At 49.3% G+C, this 25109-nt stretch overlaps 5 protein-coding genes across 5 annotated transcripts; 4 read left to right on the plus strand and 1 right to left on the minus strand.

The window, feature by feature from the left end:
• Positions 1–164: 164 nt before the first annotated feature.
• Positions 165–1100, plus strand: N7462_002098 (phytanoyl-CoA dioxygenase family protein; the record flags this gene model as incomplete). Its single annotated transcript, XM_057073824.1, has 1 exon — positions 165–1100. The coding sequence occupies one exon, from the start codon at positions 165–167 to the stop codon at positions 1098–1100; it is 936 nt and encodes a 311-aa protein (XP_056937465.1).
• Positions 1101–4127: 3027 nt separating this feature from the next.
• On the plus strand, positions 4128–8563 carry N7462_002099 (DNA-directed RNA polymerase III core subunit RPO31; the record flags this gene model as incomplete). The annotated part of the gene is made up of 3 exons (XM_057073825.1): positions 4128–4222; positions 4316–4974; positions 5031–8563. The coding sequence occupies 3 exons, from the start codon at positions 4128–4130 to the stop codon at positions 8561–8563; spliced, it is 4287 nt and encodes a 1428-aa protein (XP_056937466.1).
• A 1111-nt stretch (positions 8564–9674) lies between these two features.
• On the plus strand, positions 9675–11902 carry N7462_002100 (uncharacterized protein; the record flags this gene model as incomplete). Its single annotated transcript, XM_057073826.1, has 5 exons — positions 9675–9853; positions 9927–10479; positions 10543–10913; positions 10979–11308; positions 11371–11902. The coding sequence occupies 5 exons, from the start codon at positions 9675–9677 to the stop codon at positions 11900–11902; spliced, it is 1965 nt and encodes a 654-aa protein (XP_056937467.1).
• Positions 11903–12551: 649 nt separating this feature from the next.
• N7462_002101 (uncharacterized protein) lies at positions 12552–16718 on the minus strand (the record flags this gene model as incomplete). Its single annotated transcript, XM_057073827.1, has 6 exons — positions 12552–12638; positions 12694–13290; positions 13349–14051; positions 14134–14654; positions 14760–14862; positions 15271–16718. 6 exons carry the CDS (start codon positions 16716–16718, stop codon positions 12552–12554), a joined length of 3459 nt encoding a protein of 1152 aa, XP_056937468.1.
• A 1501-nt stretch (positions 16719–18219) lies between these two features.
• On the plus strand, positions 18220–20541 carry sly1 (syntaxin-binding protein; the record flags this gene model as incomplete). The annotated part of the gene is made up of 4 exons (XM_057073828.1): positions 18220–18256; positions 18333–18558; positions 18639–19021; positions 19073–20541. 4 exons carry the CDS (start codon positions 18220–18222, stop codon positions 20539–20541), a joined length of 2115 nt encoding a protein of 704 aa, XP_056937469.1.
• Positions 20542–25109: the final 4568 nt, after the last annotated feature.

The following is a 25109-nucleotide window of genomic DNA, read 5'->3' on the forward strand; positions in this document are numbered from 1 at the left end:
GAGTCTTTAGACGCGTAATTCGTCCTGTTATCAATAGACACGATTAACTTAGGGCATTCCTCCTGATAACCAATCCCGCGGCCGATGGATATCGCTTATCACCTTCCCCCGCCTTTACTCGACTCGTGGAACTTCTCCGACCTTCACTTCTCCTCATCGCAGTAATGGTCGGCCTCACAGAATCGCAGGTAGCTTCGTTCCACGAGAACGGCTACCTAGTCATCCCTGACTACCTCGCATCAGCCGAGGTCGAGTCCTTGCTGGCGGAAACCAACACACTGCTCAATGACTTCTCTTTGGACTCGCACCCGCTCACCCAATTCACTACCGGGGATGATGACCAGGCCGATCACGTTGGTGATGACTACTTCCTGAACTCCGGCGACAAGATCCGGTTCTTCTTCGAGCCGGACGCGTTCTCCTCTGAGCCGGATCCGCTCACGGGGCGCCCCGCGCTACTCAAGCCCAAGCATTTGGCCGTCAACAAGATTGGCCACTCGCTGCACAGTCTGTCGCCGCCATTCAAGGCAGTTTCGCTGAACGAACGCAATGCGGCCGTCGCTCACTCGTTGGGCTTCCAAGATCCGCGCGTGCTCCAGAGCATGGTGATCTGCAAGCAACCCTCCATTGGGGGCGCAGTACCCAACCACCGTGACTCGGAGTTTCTGTACACGGACCCACCGTCGGCTGTTGGGTGGTGGTATGCGCTGCAAGATGCGGGGCCCGGCAACGCGACGCTGGGGATGTGGAAAGGATCACATAAGGGCCGTAAGGGTGGCCATATCACGCGCCGCTTTGTGAGAAAGAGCGATGACAAAGGAACGGAGTTCGTTGAGAACGCTGGGCCGTCGCTGCCGAAGGGTATGGAGGAGGATAAGGTTGAAGCTCCGGCGGATGAGGACCTGGAGATCCTCAATGTTAAGAGCGGGTCACTAGTTCTGATTCACGGCAACGTGCTACATAAAAGCGAGAAGAACACCAGCCCGAATAGTCGGTATGCATACACGTTCCATGTCATCGAGGGCGCTGATGGTTGGGATTATGATAAGAGGAACTGGTTGCAACCGCCTGAGGGTGGGTTTTCGAAGCTTTATCAATGATATTTAGCATCGTCCCTTCTTGGCCGTTCAAATTTTTCAACACGAGTAGAAGTCCTCTGAAAATTGTACATAGGCGAATAAAAGTGACCGCTTATTCATCTGTTCTTGTTGATTGTCTCGCGTTAAGTGCATGATTAAATGCCTTCTATGAGGAGTGACTCATGCGTTGCATTGATACATTACCGTATTGTAAAGAGGGAAGGCTATCAAATATTATTTCACATTGTAGATATCTCATAAGGGACCCCATGACCAAAGCATGCAATATTCAAAGCCACAATGGGCTGTATTCACTCGAACCCTCTTTAACCCATTGCTACCTCATTATTAGACCTTATTTTGATGATCTTCGTAGTCCTCAGGTGAGCGTCACACTAGTCGAGGTACGTAGATTCGATATTAGGCTCTGGATGTTTGATGATGGCACAGCTGGGCTGCCATCCTCTGCATTGAAATGGATACAGTCTTTTGAGGGCAAATTAACTTGATCAAAAGGACCTTGACTCGAAGTTTAAAAGAATAGAAGGTATGCTGTTTAGCAGGTCTTCAGATGCCTGAGACTGTATGAAGATAGATCCCAACGCTCCGGAGAGGGAGACAAGAACGCCTCACATCATAGATCGGTAAAACAACGACTGGAGGCACGGTAGATCACAGAAGGAGCTGTCGACACTCAAGGACTGATCCGTGAATTCGAATCAAGGGCAAGCTTCTAACTAACCGACTACCGGCGTCTTTTCTCAACCATACTTTTCCTCCGCTACACTGCGATTATCTTCCGTCGTATTCTCACACCTTCATCCTCCCCGCCTTTCCACCAGATCATCGTTCTTTGTGCCTATATTTCTGTTCACATATCACCTCCATCGCCATCCTTCTCATCTCTCTATTCTTTCTCTGGTCCTATTCTTTTCTTTATCGTCTCACTTCTTACACGCGTTTACTATTGCCGCATGTTTGACACTCCCCTCACTCGACATCAACATGCCGAAACCAAAGGCAGCCGACGTCACCACCGGCTCGTCTACCAACTACGTGGCCGTCAACTTAGACTGTTCATGCTGTCCAATATCTTTTCACTCCTCGACTACCGCTGTTTCTTCAGCGAAAGAGAGCACCAAACTTATCCCTATCGAAGCGGCAACTCATCCGCGTCGACAATTCAACCTGAAACAAATAATTTTACTGTTGATAACAACACAACACACCGAGCCAAGGATATATAAACGGCTAACTATATGCCGTGAAATCGCGCAGTCAGTAATCTGAATTAACAGAGGAAGTATCTTGAGGCTTACATGATTTTATGGAAGTGGTGGGCCCGAACCCTGCGCTCATGTGGAATAGAACCATTTCCTCAGCCCTATATTTCCCAGTTGCCCTGCTGGTGTTAGTCGGCAAATCGGCCACCGGAGGCAAGCTCTGGCTCTCTACAATGAGGGTCGATGGTCAAACGACAGTCACATCTTGTGTCCCATGATTTCCAAGTCAGATGGATTTATTTGAAGCTGGTATGTAACACAGGGGAGCGAGTGAGCGAGGAGGAGATGAGTTTTGTGAGTGGTGGGCTGTGAACATAAATAGAGAGTAGCGTTGACGTGAAAGGGCATTGCCGTTGCATTGTTCCTCAGTTTTGCTTTAGAGTTCCTTCATCTGTTACTATCCTAGGCCCCATCTTTGTCCGTCTCTGCAGGTTTTCTCGAAGACATTGATATCTATTCTGCGATACTCGGTCTTTGTAACAAAGGAACTACAATCGAGAAGAATCCTCGATCAAAGATCGTTGTTCTTCCCCAAGACATTGATCTCAACGAAACTCCTTTCCATTCTCATTCCTGATGGCCGAGGAATCGAGAGATCGAGCAACTATTTAACCCGTCTCCTCGCCATGATGCTCGGTTCATCCGCAAGATCCTAGTCTTCTAACAGTCAGCTTCAGCACAAATTCCGCGAACATCCTGCTGGACTCTTTACTACCGAACCAATTAGCACAATTTATCACCATGGAGTATTACGTTCACTTCCGTCTCAAGCTCGAGGACTCTTTGTTAAGCGACGAAAATCTCCTTCGTACCATGAGAGATCGCGCCTCGAGTGAGTCGATTACAACGACGTTTCAACCCTTGGATGACAACAATCGATTATGTCTTTCTCTTCACATGTTCAAGGTAAATCCTGGCCATCCCATTAGGATGGATGAACTAAAGTCATGGACGGATGAACTATTCTATAAATGGCTCGTATTGTTCCCCGTCAACAGGCTTCCATTTGATCGCAAAAAGCTCTTGAACATAGGACGGCCCTTAATATTGCGTATTCCTTTAGTTAATCGCTAGGTAACTTGGAGGTAGAGTCCAACACTGCAGCTCCCACGAAACGATCTATTCATTCCTATTTGCAGCCTTCGAATAGAGAAAATATAGAGTCAAACTCACAGATAAACAAACGCAAAAGCTCGATCATTCCTGCAGATTGTTATAGTAGCTCCGAATAATTAATTTTAGGTAAACGTGCTCCGATCAACTAAGCTTTACCCACCCATTATATAAATTGGCAGGGATTGGTCCCATTGGAGAAACATTAACGCACCCTCATCAAAGGAGAAAAGAGAAAATGCATACATAGCGTGCATGGCCTGAATGAGAGGCTACCAAGAGAGTAAATAACAGGATTTATAGATCCCTTTAGCATTGCCCTTCACCATTCCCTCAACACCACGACGTCGGTCACAAACATGGTTCCATTTAGCAGGGCGGTGAGAGCTGTCCCGGCAGAAAAAAAGTTCGTGGCCAACCCCGCCGTCACACTTCTTCCTCACTTCTACCATCGCCGTTTCTTTTCCATCTCCATCGTCTCGAGGTGGTATTGCTGGCTCTCCAGTTCTTCGCTCACATTCAGCGATTGAAGTACTGAGCTCAACCTCTCTCCCACTATTGAATCTCGTCGATTGCGGCCAAGACCAGCCCCCCGACAACCGAAGTCAGCCTTTGAGTCACCCTGCCATGTCCCACCGTTGACAACGGCGCAATGCAGCCTCCAGAGAGTGCGCAGATCGACCTGGGTAAGGCCCAGGTCATTGATCGAGTTCCCAAAGTTATCAAAGAACTGAAATTCGGCGTTTTGTAAGTGGGCCCACTTTTATTTTTGCTTGACAACCGAACAGGAGCGATTTGGCGCCGAACCGATCGCTAACGAGTGTTCTCTCCTCCCTTCAGAACAAACGATGATATTGCCGGCCAGGCCGTAGTTGAAGTTTCGGACCGGAAATTTTTCGACCTTGAACATGACCGCGCAGTCGTTTCCCATGGCCCGCTCGACGCGCGCATGGGTATCTCAAACAAGACCGCAACGTGCAAGACCTGTGGACACCACTTGAAAGAATGCAACGGTCATTTCGGCCATGTGAGACTGGTTCTACCAGCTTTCCACGTTGGCTACTTCAAGCGCGTCATTGGCATTCTCCAGGAAGTCTGCAAGGAGTGCTCACGCATCCTTCTTCCCGAGTCGGAGCGCCGTGCCTTCCTGCGTGAAATGCGACGCCCAGGTCTGGATAACCTGCGGCGCATGCAGATTGCGAAGCGTATCAACGAACGTTGCCGGAAAACCCGAGAATGCGAGTACTGTCATGCGATTAACGGTGTGGTGAAAAAGGTGGGATCAAGTGCACTGAAAATCACCCATGATAAATTTCGAGCATTCAACAGCTCCACATCTGTCAAAAAGCAGCCTCCGATCAGTAAGACTGTGTTCGATGACTCCTTTACTGAAGCGCGGAATGCCAATTCGGAAATCGAGAAACATTTCAAGAAAGCTCAGGATGACATGAATGCCTTGCGTGTGCTGAAGCTGTTTAAGAAGATTTCTAACAGCGATTGTGAGCTTCTTGGGTTAGATCCTAAGGAAGCTCGACCGGAAATGTTTCTCTGGCAGTTCATCCCGGCCCCCCTGTTTGTATCCGTCCGTCTGTGGGTCAGGAGGGCGCTTCCACCGAAGATGATCTGACAGCGAAACTGGGCGATATCGTTCAGAGTAACATTAACCTCAAAAACGCTTTGCTGAAGGGTGCCCCAGTGCAGACAATTATGGAATGTTGGGACTATATGCAGCTCCAGATTGCGGTCTATATCAACAGTGACGTGCCGGGTCTTAATAAGGCAGATCTCGGAAAGCCGATTCGTGGATTTGTTCAACGACTCAAGGGAAAGCAGGGTCGATTCCGTGGTAACCTTTCAGGAAAACGTGTGGACTTCTCTGGGCGTACGGTCATTTCGCCTGACCCGAACTTGCGAGTTGACGAGGTTGCTGTCCCGGAGCTGGTAGCCAAAAACATGACATACCCCGAAGTTGTGACTCGATACAATAAGGAGAAGCTACAACAGTGTGTTCGAAATGGCACCAAGAAATGGCCGGGTGCAAATTATCTTGTGAAAAAGGATTCCAACTTTAGGATGATGCTCAAGTACGGTAACCTTCAGCATGTTGCTAATGAGCTGCAAGAAGGCGATACTGTCGAGCGTCACATTGAAGATGGTGATATTGTACTTTTTAATCGACAGCCATCTCTCCACAAACTGAGTATTTTGTCGCACTTTGCAAAAGTTCGACCCCATCGAACTTTCCGGCTGAATGAATGTGTCTGCAACCCTTACAATGCCGATTTTGACGGAGACGAGATGAACTTGCACGTCCCTCAAACAGAGGAGGCCAGAGCAGAGGCGATGGAGCTGATGGGTGTGAAGAACAACTTAGCCACGCCCAAGAACGGCGAGCCCATCATTTCTTCTATTCAAGATTTCATCAGTGCTGCTTACATACTGAGTAGCAAAGATAACTTCTTTGACCGCCGCTCATTCACCCAAATTTGCCTCTACATGCTAGGCCCTGAAACACGCTTTGATCTTCCGCCGCCGTCCGTCCTCAAGCCACAGATGCTCTGGACTGGAAAGCAGGTGTTCAACATTCTGATGCATCCCAATAAAGATGATCCTGTTCTTGTCAACCTTGATGCTGCTTGTCGTGAGTTCAAGCAGCCCAAGGATGGCAGACCCAAGGATTTGGATCCCAATGATGGTTGGCTGGTCATCCGTAACTCCGAAGTGATGTGCGGTGTCATGGATAAGTCCACTATCGGTTCTGGAAAGAAGGACAATGTGTTCTACATTATGCTTCGAGATTTTGGTCCACCTGCTGCTGCCGAGGGCATGAACCGCTTATCCAAGCTGTCGGCCCGTTGGTTCACCAACATTGGCTTTTCTATCGGTATTACCGATGTTTACCCCAGCGAGAGACTTATTGCTTCGAAGAATCATCTGGTGGAGACAGCCTACGCTGCCTGCGATGAAGTCATTGCTAAATACAAAGCCGGTACGCTGGAGAAGTATCCTGGTTGTGACGAGCTGCAGACCATGGAGAACCAAATCTCCGGTATTCTAAGTAAGGTTCGTCAGCAAGCTGGTGATGAATGTATCGCGCAGCTCAGCAAATACAATTCTCCCCTGATCATGGCCACATCCGGATCCAAAGGTTCCAGCATCAACGTCTCCCAGATGGTTGCGCTTGTGGGTCAGCAAATTATTGGTGGTCAACGTGTTCAGGATGGTTTCCAGGACCGTACCTTGCCTCATTTCCCAAAGAATGCCCGGCAGCCCCCCTCCAAGGGTTTCGTTCGGAACAGTTTCTTCTCGGGTCTCAAACCTTTCGAGTTCATTTTCCACGCCATGTCCGGTCGTGAAGGTCTGGTCGACACCGCTGTCAAGACTGCCGAAACTGGTTACATGTCTCGCCGGTTGATGAAGTCGCTTGAAGATCTTTCTACTCGGTATGACGATACTGTTCGGAACTCTTCCGCTGCTATTGTTCAGTTCCAATATGGTGATGACAAGCTGGATCCCGTCGATATGGAGGGCAAGGCCAAGCCTGTCCATTTCGATCGTACCTTCATTCACTCCGAGTCCACCACCTACAACAATGACGAACCAAGCTTGCTGCCACAGGAGATCATGGAAGTCTGTGGTGAGATGCTGGAAAAGGAACGCGAGAAGTTGACTCGTAAGGATCTGCTCGGCAATGAGCTGGGATACATGGATCGCAGCGACCACGGAATTGATCAGTTCGAAAGTGCCCGCGATTTCCTTGACTCCATTGAGCAATATGTTCAAACGAAGGCTGACAGGCTGAGCTACCGTGGTGGTGATATTGATCCTTCTGACGAGCGAAGCCGGAAAGGCTTGGATCATACCGGAAAGTTGACTGAGAAGACCCTCCGGGCCTTCATCGCCGCTTGCTTGCTCAAATACAAGAGAGCGCAGGTCGAACCCGGTCATGCTGTGGGTGCCGTTGGTGCCCAGTCCATTGGTGAGCCTGGTACACAAATGACCTTGAAGACTTTCCATTTCGCTGGTGTCGCCGGTATGAGTATCACCCAAGGTGTGCCACGTATCAAGGAAATTATCAACGCCTCCAAGGAGATCAGTACTCCCGTCATCTCATGCGAGCTGGTCACGAAGGATTCCGTTCCTGCCGCTCGCATTGTAAAGGGCCGTGTCGAAAAGACATACTTGCGTGATGTGATGCGCTCAATCACTGAATGCTGGAATGATCATGAGGCCTATATCAGTGTCAAGATCAACTGGAAGACGATCATCGATATGCAACTTGAGATCAAAATGCCACAGATTCTTCAGGCCATCAAGACTCACAAGCGCTTCAAGGCTGATGACCTGAAATTCCGAGCTGACCGCAACCATGTCTACCTGGTTATTGATCTAGATCCGGTGAGCAAGCAGGGCCTATCGAAGACAGAGATTGCCGCGACGAGCAGCGATCCCTTCCTGCGCCTCAAGCACCTGAAGCGCATGCTTCCCGATATCCAGATATTGGGTCACCCGCAAGCCAGCCGGGCCATCATCCGGACGAACGAGACTGGAACAGTCAACACACTACTCGTGGAAGGCTACGGATTGCGCGAGTGTATGACAACTACCGGTGTCGACGGTTACCACACCAAGACCAACAATGTCATGGAGGCACGCGAGGTCCTTGGCATCGAAGCCGCACGAAGCACGATTATTACGGAAATCAGTGAGGTCATGAAGGAGATGGACATCGATCCCCGTCACATGCAGCTTCTGGCCGATGTGATGACATACAAGGGTGAAGTGCTCGGTATCACCCGATTCGGTCTGGCGAAGATGCGAGACTCGGTCCTTCAGCTGGCTTCGTTCGAGAAGACTGCAGACCACCTCTTTGATGCCGGTGGTGCCGGCCGCACTGATCTAATCGAGGGTGTTTCGGAATGTATTATTATGGGCAAGACGGTTGGGCTGGGAACGGGCGCGATGGAAGTTGTGCGCAAATTGAACTTCTACCAGGGCCAGATCGGCCCTAAGAAGACGGTCTTCGAAGATGCTTGGACGGAGCTCTGTGAAGCACCACCGACCAGAGGCAAGAGACGAGTCCAGTAGTGACGGTACTTTTGATGGCCTATTTTTGGCTGGCCACTGGATATTTCCTGCTGCCCGATTGTATCAGCATTTCTCACGGCGTTGGAGTGATTTTTTTTTCTGCCTGGCTCTCATTTAGCCATCTTATTTGGGCACATTTTTTGTACATCTACTCCCCCCACTAGCGCCTATCGGCGACTGTTTTCTGTGACGTTAGCGATAGTGATGATATGGATAGACGATTTTTCTTTTACCCTCTTTTTCTCATTTGTCTCAGCCGTGGAAGTCGATCTTCGTTCTTAGTTCTATATAGTTGTTGCCAGACACTTCGGACTGATCTGAGAAACAGCTTGAAAACAGCATGATCGTGTGTGTTTCATGCATGCTTATTTTCCCCTTCTTTCGCCAATGCAAGGTCTTACTGCGTTTCTTTTTCTAACAATGTACTTTGCAGATATCCTCGCCCAGCTGCGGTGCCCATTGGGCCTCCCACATCCGGGATACCCCGGAACCAGTCACCCATGAGCCGAAAGGCGTGGTTTCACCCCAAATATCGGTGGCCTCCCCCTACTGTCACCTCGCGGTCCCCGCCATCCCCTTCTTTTGCTTGTGTCCGCTCAATAGCTCTTGCGAGCGGCCCGAACAGATGTCACCGTCCCGATGGGCACGCGGTGTGTCCAGCAGCTGCAGCTACCGGATCCTATCACTAATCGTCGGGGAGACCAGCGCCTGACAGAACCTCGCTGGCCATCTAGTGCCCGATACTCTCCAATCACCATCCGGGGATCCTGGTTGAACCATGGGGCTCGCAGGCTCCCGCAGTGCACTGTCGGCCTCTCGCCGCTGCGATTCTTTGTTCGCGCAGGCTTTCTAACTTTCCCCAAGGACGCCACAGCCGTCAACACATGCCCAAACTGCCTTTTTGCTGGGATCAACAGGGCATTTTTTTTGTTTCCAGGCCGGAGTCGGGGGCGGATGCTGCGAGGTGAGCTCCCCTAAGTATGCCACGCCGTCCATGGGTCACACTTAGCTCTGTTGAAACATTCCTTTCCCTCACGCTGATCTCCCCGATGCTCCCCGGTTTGCATCTTGCGTTTCCTCAGTGTAGTTCTTGTGTGAAGTGACTGTGATGATGGACATTGCCCGGTCGCGACTCGCGAGGAAGCGCGAGAACCGGACGCGGGCCCCCACGGCCTGTCAGACCTGCCGTCTGCGCAAGACCCGGTGCGACAATACCAGACCGGTCTGTAGCTACTGTGCCATACAGGGGGTGGAGTGCATCTATCCCGAAACCTCACCACGGTCAACCCAGTAAGTTTAGTAGCCCCTCCTTTTCTTTAACCCTTTGACGACGTCGCAGCAGCTAAGAGCCTGTCGTTCAAAGAACGGAGTTTGAGTCAGCCAGTGAAATCCTCCAGCGTTTGGGCCATATCGCATCGCTTCTAGAGGAGATCAAACAAGATGGCGCCTCCACAACTGCATCGTCAAGTCGCTCCCTCAGAGGCTCTTTTCTAGATTTGAACCTGCAACTTGATAATAGCCCCACCGGCGATCCACTTTCGGGGAGCAATATACGGGGTAGTAGCAGTTCCGGGGCCGAAGAAAGATCGGACGACCATGACCCCCTGACCCTGTATGCTGCAAACTCCCCGGAGTACATGCTGCGATGGCCCATCTTCAAAAAGGTTATCACGGACGCAGAAAAGCATATCCGGTCCTTCTTGCTGGATTCACTCGACAGTCAGGCCCAGTCAGGCCAGCCGCAGTCTCGACAGGTGACGATTGGCCCATTGCTTGATGATATCCAAAACCTGTGTCGGAAATATCTCCGATTAGTTCACCGTCGGAATCCTGTCGTAGATGTGGATAAACTTGAGCGGTATGCACGCGAAGTGACCGTGCAAGGGCTTGGGTGGGACGGTCCGTCGTGCCAAGTGGTGCGTTGTGCTTCATACAAATCGAGTTAGGGGTGAAAGACTAATTCCGGGGGGGGGGGGCAGCTTCTTGCATGCGCCCTAGCCTGCAGCACTTCGGCCTTTGTGCCCTTAAGCGACATCCCCGAGGATCTAGATCGACTGCCAGGGCCACCGCCGGCAGACACGAGCATTGAAATGGCGGAGGTATACTTCCACGCGGCGAAGCAACGATTCGGCTCCTTGCACACGTCACCCACCGACATCCAATGCTTTCTACTTGCTGGCTTCTATCATAGGCATGCGATGCGACCGTTGGAGGCTTGGTTTTGCTTCCAGCAGGCATCCTGCAGATTGGAGGTTCGTCTGCGATCCCTGTGCAGGGAGCAATGGACCGCAGATGCCGACTACCATAATCTTGAGTCGCGTCTGTATTGGTCATGTATACAAGCAGAACAGTGAGTTGTAGGCCCTGTCTAGGATGAAACATTGATTTGGAATTTCCACTAATGGGACCTAATAGCGAAATGCAGAGTGAACTTCCTCTGTGGAGCAGTGGTCTGGAAAGTTTGGGCTACTCAGACCCTTTCCCGACCTTCCCAAAGTCCACCACTGCGTCCCCAGAGGATAGAATAGAAGATGAAATCGAGATTGAATGTACAAATGCGCCTTCCGAGCTTAGCGGGACTGAAGAAGACAAGGGGTGGAGATTCTATATTGGATCGATCTGTAATCGACGGACAGTGAACGATATGCTCATTGATATGTGGCGATGTGGCGAGCAAGAATGGATCACCAATGTCAGTGGCATAGTCGAACGAAGCAAAGAGGCTGTAAAGGTTGTTTACTCATGGTAAGCTTCCTTGACAATTTGCTCATGAGCAAAGCGAGCATCATCTCATCTCACCATATCAGGTACCAAATTAGCCAAAATCAGATGTCCCTGGCCGATGACTCAGATCTAAACTCTGAGAATCAAGATTTGGAATTCTTTCTTTGGGGTCGGCGCGGATTCGCTCTAGAAAAGATCTACCGCCCGGTTCTCTATCTCGCACTGCACTACCAAAGCCTACCAAGCTTTTTGCACAGCAATCACCAACTCCTCCAGGAATTACACCGTCAGGCACAGAGAGCCATTGATAACTGCGCCGAGCTGATCCCGCACTGGTGGTATCATTTCCGCCACGAGTGGATCTGGAATATCATGCGGTCCACCTTCGGCATGGCTATCCAGATTCTTGCTGCTGTGCTGAGCACTTTACAGCCGGGGGGATTGGGCCTGCGCGCGCCGCACAATTGGCCCGCGCTGGTTAGAATGTCGATCAAGACGCTGCATCTTTGGTCGCGGGAGTCCATTGATCTAGAGATCATGCGGTCTACGTTGGAGCGTATGTATCAGGGGACTTGTCGGCTGGCTGGAGTGCGAATGAATCTTTACCTTGCATAGAGCGACGGGATGATATATGGAATGGCTATAGCCCATTTTCTAGAGATGGGATATTCCACTTAAAAGGAGTATGAATAAGTTTGATTCTGCTCTGTCTGTCTTTGGACACTGATTGGATCTTCATTAAAGAAGATAGATAAATCTTAATGTACATTTCCCAGCTCCCAAGAACCTTCGCGTGCGCCATAATATGATCGCCCTGCATTGCAAAATCCCTCGGTTAAAATGCGCCCACAATCCATGAGGATGAAATGCCAGCAGTCAATGAAAAACATAGATAGAAAAACACAAACAGGATGGGGAAACGTAAAACGCCTGGTTGCCCCCCGTTAAATAGAGGGGCCATGCAAAACGGTTGCTTAAAGTAATCAAAACACGGAAATAAAAGGCAGGTCTTCCAGAGCCTTTTTCTTTTTCTTGTCTCCGGGATCTGTAAACCCCAGTGTTTCAATCAACGTCTTGTAAAATCCATCAGAGAAACTTCTCTAGGGAAGCGCTATGCATCGTCGTCATGGAATATGGAATAAAGAGAATACAGGAAGGAATATGGGGAGGAGTAAAAGGCAAAATAAAAGTCGACCGTGACAAAAAACCAAGGCAGAAATATCTGCTGATAGAAGCCATAACGCCGTCTAGTCGCTGTGGGGACCTAATTTTCGTGGCGGAAAGTGCAGTTTTCTCCTTTTCTGCATTTACCTTCGGCCCAAAACCTGCAAGCAACAAGTCCAACCTTGTACTGTTCTGAAATCAGTATATTAAAATAGGGGATTTGTCAAGAGTCCTAAACTTACAGGTTTGGGATCATTCGACTTGGTTCGCTTCTGGCGACTCCATTGGCTGTCGTATTCCTCATCATATTGACCACCCTCTCGCATTCTCTTGCGTTCGGGATCTTCATATTGAGGCTGTGGGGGGTATTGAGCCACCCCTTGCTGATTCTGTCCGGTAAATTGAGAAAATATGGCACCAAGATTGGGCATCATGTTCGGTTGGCTCTGCTGGGGCTGTTGAGGTTGTTGCAGACCAGAACCTTGCTGCATCTGTTGCATAACACTCAAGAGCTTTGTAAAATCCACGCTACCCGGAGCAGCCGATGGCTGAGTGGAAGGTATAGTTGTCGGAATCTGCGGAACTTGGGGGACCTGGGGCTGAGCTTGTTGTTGACGGAACATACTGATTGTCCGTTCCAGGTCCGACATCGGCGCTTGCTGAGGAGCAGGCTGGGGAGGCTGCGGTGGAGGAGTAGACTGCTGCTGATTACTATTGTTAATGAGCTTGAGCAGGTTGGAAATGTCAAAGCCACCAGTTGTAGAACTAGGTTGAGCTGCTGCGTCAGAGGTGACAGCGGGTTTAGGGTTCATGAACTCGAAGTAACGCTCATCCCGAGCCTTTTATTGTAGTTAGTGAAGAGTATCTTCGGCATCGTGTTCATCAATTCAGACATACCTTAATGTAATCAGGCACCTCTCCAAAGGCAACTTTCTCAGGCGCGACTTCGTCGGTATCAGAAGCAGGGGGTTCTTTAGGCGAGGGAGGAACATCGGCAGGAGAGGTATAAAAGACCATCAGGGTAGTCGACTCGCGCTGATCTTGAGCTTCCTTTTCGGGGCTATCGGGTACACGTGCGCCACCACCTTTGATGAAGTTGCTTTGCTTCAGTTCCTCAGACTCGGTAAGAATTGCTAATTGTGAATTAGTTTGAATACGATATGAAAAATACATTTGAGACATATCGGGCTTACCAGACAGACCAGTGTAATCATCAAGAGTGATTTCACGAATACCACCGAGGTCGTCTTCTTCCAGCTCCTCCAGATCCTTGTGCAGCTTAAGCACGCTGCCCTCACCTTTCACATCTCCCAAGCCATGCATGGAGCCATCACCCGGGCCCAGCTCTTCATCAGGGTCGTGTGTAAACAGCCGGACTTCAGTAAGAGAGTCATCCGGCTTCCAAGTGACCCGCATTTTACGCCGAGCTTCCTTTCTAAGGCGCTTCGTGCGCTCTTCTTCTGTCTCCGGTGGTATATCCTCGGCAGGCTTAACAACAACATTCTCCTTCGGTTTGTTAAGGTCCGCCATGAGGTCACCGAATGAGAATGCAGGTTTTGGAGGGGGTGCCACTGGCTTCTCTTTAGTTTCTGGGGGAGGTCTAGGGATATAATCAGTTAGGCTATTTTTTATGTTTGAGGTGGTGAATCACCATGTTTTGAGGGGGTACGGGGGGTACATACGTTGGCTTTGCCGCAGCAGTAGCTTTTCGCTCGGCGTTTGTTGTTCCTGGTCTCTTGGAGGCGGAGTTCAATGCACTGAAGAGACTGGTGGGCTTTGGTGCCACGATGTTGGTCTTGGGACGAGGGGCAGTCGTGTTCACAGCCTTGCCATTCTGCACGCCCTCAGAGGGACGTTTGGCTGAGCCGTTTGCCACAGTGGATTTGGCCGCATCCTTTGGATTTGAGGTGACAACCATCCGCTTTGTGGCCGGCGGCACATTGCTTTCGCCATCTCGAGGACGTTTGTATCCCGCGAGCTCCACGGAAGGTGAGTCTCTTGCTGAATTTTTAGTTGGTGAATCTTCTTTACCCGACTTCGTATTGTTCTGCTTGCGTTTTGAGGAAGCAGCAGCGTTGTCTAAAATGGTCTGGGCAAGTTCTTTAACAGAAGGGCTGCCCTTCTTGACAAATCTCGGTAACAGTTTGGCCATGTTCGTTTTTTGTAATAATTCCTCATCTACAGTGATAAAGTGGGCGAGAAGCTGCGGGTGCACAAATGGTTAGGAGAAATCATGGGAAAGAAAGACACAAGTTGATGTAGGAGAAGTATGAGGGAGTCCAGGAAGATGAACAAGGAGAAAACCAACCTTGAGAATGTTCAGCGTCAACGAGCCTTCCAGATCCGCCGCCTGGAAACGATCGGTCAAAAACGAATAAAACACGGACAGTGCGACAGGGTGTTCGCCCAACCTAGATTTTAAATTAATTAGTAAGTGAAAGACGAGATATTAGATGAAACAAACGAAAGGCGATCGCAGGAAGGCGGAAAAGTTCACTGGAAAGAATCATTAAAAGAGCATGAAATAATGGCATAGAGCCACTACTCTTCGCCTGAAGCCCATGTTGATAACGACATTAGGGCATTGAGAGCTCTGGCTTCTTTCAATGTATCCTCAGTGGCCTTCCAGGCCAAACATAAAGGAATGGATGGTCATATAGGAAATGCCCTTTATGTCTAGCCGAATCAATGGTAACAGAGTCCATTTCCACAGTAGAAAGATTACGTGGGGGATTTGCTCGATTGGCTTCGAAACTCTATGGCCAGTGCAACCATGCGATGCAAAAAAAGACAGAAAATACAGAGCGAAGGGATCATACTTCTCGATAACCACAGGGTGACCCGTATCCAGAGTGGTGGTGACAATCTTTTCCATAATGCGCCGTTGTAGAGCCACATCTTGCTTGAGTTTGGTGGCTTTTTCGTTATCCCCCTGATTCTCGGCCGTCTTCATAGCTTGAACTTGATCTTTCCAGGAATCTCGAAGCGCCTTGACGACATCCTTGAAGGCTACCAGGGCAGCTTTAACAGTATCCGCCGAAGCGCGTAGGTTGCGCGGAGACCATACCGCTTTTATAGTATCGTAATGTGCAGCTCCAATGGGATCACTGGGACGAACAGAAGGGGCTGGTGAAGGCTCAGGGTCGACTTCAAGATCCGACCCATCCGAGCTCTCGCTGTCTGACTGCGCCTTGACCTTTTTGGATGTCTTTGCCCCGGCCTTCTTCGGCTGGGTCTGTTTCTTGGGTGCGGTCTTCTTGGGTGCCTCAATCAAAACCTGGGATTGGGGGTGCGAGGGGAGTTTCGATGGGAATCCACCTGAGCTCAGTTTAGTAGATGTTACAGGCGAGGAAAGGGTGGGAAGCGGGCACATACCAGCAGGCATCCCCATCGCTAGGTGGGGGCTGGTACTTATCTGAGGCTGAACAGCGAGATCGTTCTCAAAGTAATTGAAGATTCTCCCATCTGGTCTATCGAAGTTCGGTGGGTTCGTGTGAAGGAATGAATTGGCGAGAGATTGGGGTTGGTTGGAGGATTGTACGGGGTTGAGAAACTGAGGATCGATGGTTTGATGAGAAACACCCGGTTCGGAACTGGAGAAATCGCCCGTCAAATCAATTGTATCGTGCAGGATGTCCGAGGGAAACCCCGGGGGCATCGTAAATTGTGGCATCGCGGATTGGGGGGTCGGCGCAGCATACTCAGCCGATTGCTGCGGTTGCTGGGGTGGTTGTGGCGGTTGGAAATTTCGAGCTGCATAGGAGTCTTGCATCGACAATTGCTGTGGATGGTAATAATTCGATGGGAAGGAAGAGTAGGAGGGAAACGACGAGCTCTCGGATGGAGTGAGGGGACGAGTGTCGAAGGCCATCTGGCTCTGTTGTTGATATTGCGGAATCTGCTGGTGGGTCTGGTACTGTGGAGATACACCATATGCTCGTGGAGATGGTTGCAATGGATTTGACTGCCTGGTTGGAGGCATCGAGGAGTAGATGCCATGGTTGGGGCTGGGCTGTGCAGCAAGAGGATTCCACTGGTGCTGAGGTTGTTGCGGCTGTGGTTGTTGCTGCTGAAATACGGGGTGATCCCAGCTAATACCAATGGGGCCTTGCGTGGATGGATCTTGCGGCTGGGGCACTTGGGTTTGCAATTGGGAGTCTGGATAGATGGAGTCCAGGGTATTCCAGTACTCCGCAGGAAGAGCATCCTGAGGAACACCGACATGAGGCAGACCCGGCATGGGATTCTGTGCCGACGACTGCTCCATTATTGTGCCCGACACGACCCAAGCACCAAAGCCTGTGGAAGCTGGATACTTGAACTTGAAGCTTGAAGCTTGGAGACGTTTATTGCTACTAGCCCAGTATCACGTGCATTCAAAGATGATGCAGCTCTGGTGTGTCACCGCTTGCCTGTTTTGGGTATGGATCGGTAGCCGGAGGTAACTTTCCCCGAGTGGGGACGGGCACGCAGACAGATGCTTCTGATTGGGTAGTCGAAATAGGAGATCCAACCTTGATAAGATGGAAACGATCGCGAATTGGGTGAAGGACTGGAGAGTAGGTGGACGGGCGAACGGTCAAAGGAGTCACAACTGACGAAAAGACACAATAAGAAAACCGTCCCGGCGGAATGTGAGAGCTCAACGCGTGAACACGTGAATACAGCGAGCTGTGAAAGCCAGGCTTTTGAGTATTCCCGTACTTGGTGTCAATCCCGTGACTTATCCCGTTTTAAAAGCAAAAACCTTGGTGCCTCAGGTTCTTCAGGCTCTCAGGCACTTAGGCTCTCAGATCTCAGGCCACCCAGTTTCCTCAAAGTTGCCGGTCTGGCTTTAATGACGCTGTGTACTCTGTACACCGACAATTGCAATAGAACTGAGCCCTCCCGATCTTCCAGGATCCTGACCAGTTTTATTTTTCAGGGCTGCTCCTTCTGATCCCTTTGTACTGGTTTCTGGTCCTTGCCCGTGTTCTCGTGTTCTTGTGTTCCCGCAGAGCTTTCTGCGCCCTGTCTTTGCTCCTTAAGACTTGTCTCGGCAACCTCTTTTTGATGGAGAAACAGAGAGATCGGCTCTGGCTCTTATACAAAGAGCCACTCTAGCATCATTGCCATTCGCTTTACGAGAGAAGATTTGGGGATGCGGGAAAGGGGGAATGGGGGAATGGGGGAGGATGGATTGGTGAAAGGTGATGGATGATGAAGGGAGTTCTGAGAAGAAGAGAACTAAAAGCTGCAGGGGCAGGCGGTCGCCGGACGTCTGTGGTCTTACGTATTCGGTACTGGGTCTTACTAGTACGGAGTCCGCCTTGACCCCGTCGGAACTTCCGTTCAGTAGGACTAGTAACTACTACCTGCCCGGGCTGCTCTCAGCAGGCCGCGGACACCTAGTTTCAAATAACGATCTTCAGTGATCCATGTCAGAGGTGCCGCCATTTTTCTTCGAATTCTTGCAAGATCCGAAAATCAGTGACTCTCAGGTCGATCTGGCTCTGTGGAGGGGCCTCAGGTTCTGGAGTGATGTAATACCTGTAAATTACGGTATTGCTGTAACCTGCCCCCGGGATTTTGCCATGTGATCTCCGTGTTTGCTCCTGTTTGTCCTTCTTATGTCAGCGACCTGCGGTTGCGGCCAGGTGGAGCGACCATGTCAACAGTAGGCAGAGCATCGACACCATCCAGTGCGAGACCGATCTGTGCGCGGGTTCCATGTCGTAAGCTGGCCTTGCTCTGACTTTGTCCCCTACGTCTTCTGTGGTGCCTTCGCCATGGCCCATCCTATGTCTCTTCGGGACCGCCAAGTCGGTAGGTGAAACGCATCGTCCCTCCCCCGCCGCCTATCATCACTTGCTCAAAGCTGACCCAACCCGTTGCGATACAGCTTCGATTCAAAAACTTCTCAATCTCAATCACGACCCAAGTCCGACCGAAGATGCGCCTCATGATTCCGCCGTTCATGGTGGCCTCATTTCTCACTCCACCCCGATCTTAAACGAAGATGGCGATCCGATCTGGAAGGTCCTGGTCTTTGATGGCATGGGCAGGGACGTCATCAGTAGTGTCTTACGGGTTAACGACCTGCGAGCATGGGGAATCACTATTCATCTGTGCGACTCTACATTCCGGGCGCCTCACAGCTGTCCCAATCGGTCGTCTCTCCAAAGCTAACTTTCAACGACCTCTACAGAAGCATCAATTCCCAGCGATACCCCATTCCCGATGTTCCCGTCGTCTATCTTGTGGAGCCAACTGTCGCCAATATTCAAGCCATCACGCGCGATCTTTCTCATAGTCTCTACTCTCCCGCTTACGTCAACTTCCTTTCTTCCGTGCCGCGGCCACTTCTGGAGGACTTCGCTTCCCAAATAGCTACTTCCGGTGCGTCGGAGCACATCGCACAGGTCTTCGATCAATATCTCAATTTTATTGTGGCTGAGCCCGATCTGTTTAGCTTGGGACTCGGAAATGATGCATACTACAAGATAAACAGTGGCAAAACCAGTGATGAGGACTTGGATGCAATCGTTGACAAGGTGGTTGGCGGCTTGTTCAGTGTCAGCGTCACAATGGGTGAGTGCCTTCGCATATATGAGCAGAGTCCATGTCTAACATCCACTGCAGGTGCCATTCCTATCATTCGATGCCCCAAAGGGGGTGCTGCAGAATTAATTGCCACAAAACTGGACCGCAAACTCCGCGATCACATCCTAAACTCTAAGGACAACCTCTTCTCGGGAAATCAAAGATCTCTTCCGGGTGTACCTTCGACTCGCCCAGTTTTGATTATAATGGACCGAAATGTCGACTTAGTCCCGATGCTTTCGCATTCCTGGACGTACCAATCCCTCGTACAGGATGTACTTCAGATGCGCTTAAACCGAATCACCCTAGATGCAGACGACCAAGATTCTGGAAAGGCCGCGAAGAAGGCATATGACATTAACAGCAACGACTTCTTCTGGCAGCGAAATGCAGGCGCCCCTTTCCCTCAAGTTGCAGAGGACATTGATGCCGAATTGACTCGCTATAAAGAGGATGCCACTGAGATTACAAAGAAGACTGGGGCTTCATCCATTGAGGATCTCCAGAATGACACCAGCGCTTCCGCTCAGCACCTTAAGGCAGCCATTACTCTGCTCCCGGAATTGCGGGAACGCAAAGCTATTCTTGATATGCACATGAACATTGCCACGGCTTTGTTGAAGGGCATCAAGGACCGACAACTGGATAACTTCTTCGAGCTGGAGGAGAACATTACCAAGCAGTCGAAGACCCAGCTTCTGGATCTAATCAATGACCCAGCTAAAGGGAGCAATCCACAGGATAAGATGCGCATTTTCATCATCTGGTTCCTGAGCACCGAGACTGAGCTGAACCGCGCGGAGATGACCCAGTTTGAGGAGGCTCTTACCAAGGCCGGTGTGACAGATGTCACCGCTCTCTCCTATGTTCGCCAAGTCCGCGAAATCACTCGTATGACTATGATGACCACTGCTGCCCCCGAGCAGCAATCCTCGGATCTTTTCCGCGGCTTTTCATCCCTCTCTAACCGTCTTACCGATCGCATCGCCTCAGGGGCTTTGGGTGCCAACTTTGATTCACTGATCTCGGGTGTCAAGAACTTCCTACCAGCGAACAAGGACTTGACGGTGACAAAGATCACCGAGTCCATCATGGATCCTTCTACTGCATCGAGCTCGGCTATCGCGAAGACGGAGAACTATCTCTACTTTGATCCGCGGAACGCCAACGCCCGCGGCGCCATGCCCCCTGCCTCTGCGTCTCGCAATGCACAGATGCCCGGCGGCATGGGCTCTGTCGGCCCTGGCACCGGTGCTAGTTTCGGCCAGCGTCGTCAGGCTTTCAACGAGGCCATTGTCTTCACCGTTGGCGGCGGCAGCATGGATGAATATGGCAACTTGCAAGACTGGGTGCGCCGGACAAGCGGCCAGACAGGTGCAGATGGCGCTTCTACTAACCGTGCTTCTGGTGCTGGAAGTCGCCGTCGCGTTGTCTATGGCAGCACGGACTTAATGAACGCGAGCGAGTTCCTGTCGGATTCCTTGGCGCCTTTGGGCCGGGAGAGCTGAATACCCTAGTTTTTTTCGCTTGGAGGACAAAAGGATTCGTGTTGAGATAGATCCGATGAGTGTAAAACATACTTATAATTCATATTCCTCATATCCCATTCATTTTACTGAACCCGCCTCGCTACATAATCCTCTTGCGACAAAAGGTGTCTCATCACACACTTTAGTGACATCGCCGGTCAATATCCAGGAGAGTGTCAAGAGCTAACCTTCCAGGGCTCATTCGCCTCTTGAAACCAATGTTTCATCTGCTTCACTCTCATGCGATGTGGTTGGTGCCACGGCAGGCGCTTCCATGCGTGTTTCAACTCCATGTCGCGGGATCTGCACGCCTCCGTGCTCAGCACCGTTCCTTGGCCCCACCCGGCAAAGTAGCCGCTACGCAGTTCCCCAGGCCAACTTGGGCGCAAACCCTCCATTATCGTCACAGTGAAGCATATTTCATCTTCTCAATCCACCTATTATAATGCAAGAGAGACTATTAGCTGCATATCTAGGCAACAGAATGAGGATTGCCGCATCCCACAGTAGCTGTCTATATCAAACATTATAGTGTTCATGGAAATCCACGGTTATGTCACAAAAGAAAGTGACATGGGATCCTAAGGCGTTATTTGACGCGGGTTTCTGGAGGATATGAGAAATTCACACCTATTGCTGCAGAATGGGGGCCAGCGCTAAGCCACCATAACACCCCTGTCCCAGTGGGCAAAAGATGCCTGCAGGTTGGCGCGTGGATCATGTCATGCTTTAAATAGAGAATTCCCCCACTTTTAAGTACCGTAATCTGAGGAGTTATAGCTCTGCCTAGGCTCTTTGCACTATCAGTTCACCCTGGCCATGGCTGACCCTGTTGGGGTCGTTTCTTTCGGCCTGTCAGTCTGCGGGTTTCTCATTTCTTATTGCCAGTCTATCCGCTCGTTTTCCCCCGAAATTCAAGAAATAGAATGGCGTGCAAAGACATTGAAAAGCATTCTTAGGATTTTGAAGAAACGTTTTCCGGGGCTTCAGGGAGATCCTTCTCTGGACGAGGAACAAAAGTTGGTGTCCGATGCTATGTCGAATTGCGAATCTGGATTGTGCAAAATACAGGAAATGCTCGAAAAATGCAACAAAGCTGGTCCACTCGAAACTTCAGGACTCAATGTTTCACAAAAACCTCCGCGTCGGCGGGATAAGTTAATGTATCATTTTCGGAGAGATGACTTAAAGAGTCTGGTCGGGATCTTGGAAAGATTACATATAGATCTCAACACTGCGATGCAAGTCACGGATTTGTGAGTCAATTTCACTTGAAAGGTTATTCTCTTGCTCTTTCATTTGTCCTGATATAAGGTTCAAGTTGCAAACGCCAACATGCCTCTAAAATCTCCATCGTCCAAGAGTCGAGTGTGGCCGAAGGATTGCACAAGCTCAATTCACAACTAGCTCAAATGGTATATATCGTTTTCACTTCTCAGCTATTTTCAAATCACTAATTCAATATCTCTAAGCAGGGTCCCCTTATCAGTCTTTCTCCTCACTTGAAGCAGCTCCTGGAAGACAATCAGCGTTTATCGCCTCTGGAAAGTACATCGAATTGTGGGAAACCTCTGTATGACTCAACAAGAGCATTGATGCGACCCATAGGCTCTCCAAAGAAGTGTACATGCGCTCTTAAATCCATTTGGGTCCCTTCTCTGCGAGTCGTTATATCCCACAAGTACGGGTGCCCCTTGTATGGGTCGCATGAAAAGTCGCTATCGTTCCAGCTCAATAGCGGGTACCTTGGTTCTCTTTTTGGTCTCTCTCTCCAAGCATTCCTAGAGATTCGCACTGGGAATACCCTACTATCTATTTCTCGAAGCTTTACATACTCCTGGGTTGTAGAAGAGAGTTCACCTGCCTTCAGTGTTGTCAGGAAGACAAAGAGAATCCTCGAAAATGATTCCCAGCCATACGATAGGGCTATCCTACAAGATACCATTAGGGAACTCCAGCGACTGTTTCAGGAAGGCAAAGCATCACCAAGGGACAAACTTTCCAATGATACCACGCTTTTACATGTAAGTCATAAAACACATAATACACCCTGGAAATTACTTGATCTTAATTATCGTATCGAATAGGAGATTACTGACTGTCACTGGAACTCATATAATTGGAATGCCATTAGAAAGCAAGACTGGCATGCTTTTCTTACAAATCTTCTACAAATGGGTTTGAAACCAAATTGCGCTGATAGCAACGGCTTGACACCATTAGATAACATAATCAAGTATCTCGCGCTTGAGATGGATGATTCCTTAACACAGGCAACGCAAGGCATACTCTTGAGTCTGTTAAATGCTGGGGGATATTTTACAATCGACGCATTTGAATACTTCTGGCTTGGAGATGTTCACACTCCTGAGTCGGAAAGAGCAAGTTACGTAAACAAAGCCCCTGGCATCCGACTCGTTCAACAGCTTGCCTTCAAACATGGAATTGAGAGTACGTCTTCTTGATTACATTCATTTCAAAGCTAACATATATCCCTAGGTATTAATGCACCAGAGAAACTTATACCTCTCTTTTGCGAGTCTGAAAAATTGCTTGCTTTGCTTTGTCAAAAAGGTGTGGACTTGCACAGCCTTCTAGAATATTACACAGAATGGCCAAAGGGGTTTGCGATGCTGATAGAAGCTGGAAACATCCCTTCTCAATACACATTCGATACAGCCTGCCTTTCGGGTTCGGCTGCGTCTGTCAGAATCATGATGAAAATGGGCAGATTTCCTCTGACAGAAGAATCCTTCAGTATGGCCGTTGATAGTCACGAAATCAAGGACATATTTTGTGGGGCGTTGATCGATCGAAGAAAAGAACTGTGGAGACTGGCTCAAAAACATCTCACAAGGCAAGAGATTGCACAGTTTCACCAGCCTTCCGACCATCTCATAGGTTACCATGCATTTGAAATATATCGGCTGCTGAGCTCCAGAGGCATTGAGCCTGACCATGCTCCTGAGCAAAGTCGTTGGTTGATTTACAGCTCAATAGCTGCAGATGCAACCATTGCAGAGCGACTTTGGGATGCTGGATTCCGTGACATCGATGAGATAGATGACAAAGGGAAAACATCATTGATGCTTGTTACTAGCGGGCATTGGTCAAGGGGGATTGCGCCATTACTTGATATTGCAGGGTGGCTTATCAGCAAAGGAGCCGACCTGTACCACTTTGCAGAAGGCTTGCCAGCTGTATGTTTCTTGGCAAAGGAGCTAGGATCCCTTTTGCATCAGCAGATCAAAAATCGTGTTTCACTGAAACTAGATCAATTATCCCCTGACCACAAGGAGTTAATGTGCAAGATTTTGTTTGACGAGGCGAGAGACTCTTGCTGTTGTCCTTGTTCTTCTGGGGGGTGCAATGGACTCTCACTGTTTCTTGGTGAGCTATTGTCAACGAAGGAAGGTAATGACTTTTTCGTCTTGGAAGACAATTTCTATTGGACCTTGGAATTAATGTCACTTCTGGAAAGTCTTGTCACCAATATTGATTCAACAAATCCAACCAGGCTTTATGACAAGTTAGCTCCTGGTTTGCTTCACTTCATCACTTTCTCTAATCTACGCATAGCTCACACTTGCGTCTGCCATGGAAACACGAGTCAATCAACCACCATCTCAGAATCTTTGGTAGGCCAAGAAGAGAAAAATCATGGACTTAAAGAGCTTTTGTTCGAGCTTCTTTCTGCATATGATGAGGACACTAATTTCTTGCCGGACTTTGTGAGGGGTTATTGGTCAAGACGTCTATTCAAAATACTTTGCCCAACACCATCTGAATCAGAGAAGGAAAAGATTCGTCTTCTTGGAATTATTTTGCCATACGATTTGGATAATTGATGTGCGATGCATTGATTCACTTTTCAAAGTTCCTGTTTCGGATCCTCTTTTTAATTTGGAATATAACCTCAAGGGGGAAAGACTCAGTTTGATGAAATAACTAAGTGTATAAGACCTTTGTAATTTGCCATCTAATATTTCATCCCGATAAAATAATAGTAGAACCCCTCTTTGGCTTTCAATATTACCGACTGTTCATTCAATCTTAATTAATCTATTGGTAGGAGTTGCGTAAAGTCATAAAACTTTTTCTCTTTGAGTATTGGTCCCTTTTAATTAAAAATGGAGACCACATAATTTTTCTGGTATTTTTGCGCCCACGTGTCCTGCAATTCGAGATCAAAATCGATTCCTTGTGGGAATATCGATGGCGTATTCTACTCGGTGGGAGAGTAGCATCTTAATTAGAAATTCAAATTTAGCAATTCCCATAGCGAGCAACATTCTGCTGCTGGTTCGTTGCGTTGCACCAACACTTGCCGCCGAACAGTGGCGGTTGCTCATTTCGGCGAAACCTCATCATCCGCCCCTTAAGGCAAGAGTCTGGATGCAACCCTCATAAGAATAGCCCAGTCATAGATGTTTCCATTGATATTCGTCAATGGTTCAGTCCTTGTTCCACAGTTGTTATCGCCTCAGTACGGGGGAGTCATTTCGAAAATAGACTTATGATGTCAATCGCAAGTCATCCAAAATACC

Source organism: Penicillium macrosclerotiorum (genome assembly GCF_028827735.1).
Source record: "Penicillium macrosclerotiorum strain IBT 26536 chromosome Unknown utg000002l_segment0_segment0, whole genome shotgun sequence".
NCBI lineage: Eukaryota > Fungi > Ascomycota > Eurotiomycetes > Eurotiales > Aspergillaceae > Penicillium > Penicillium macrosclerotiorum.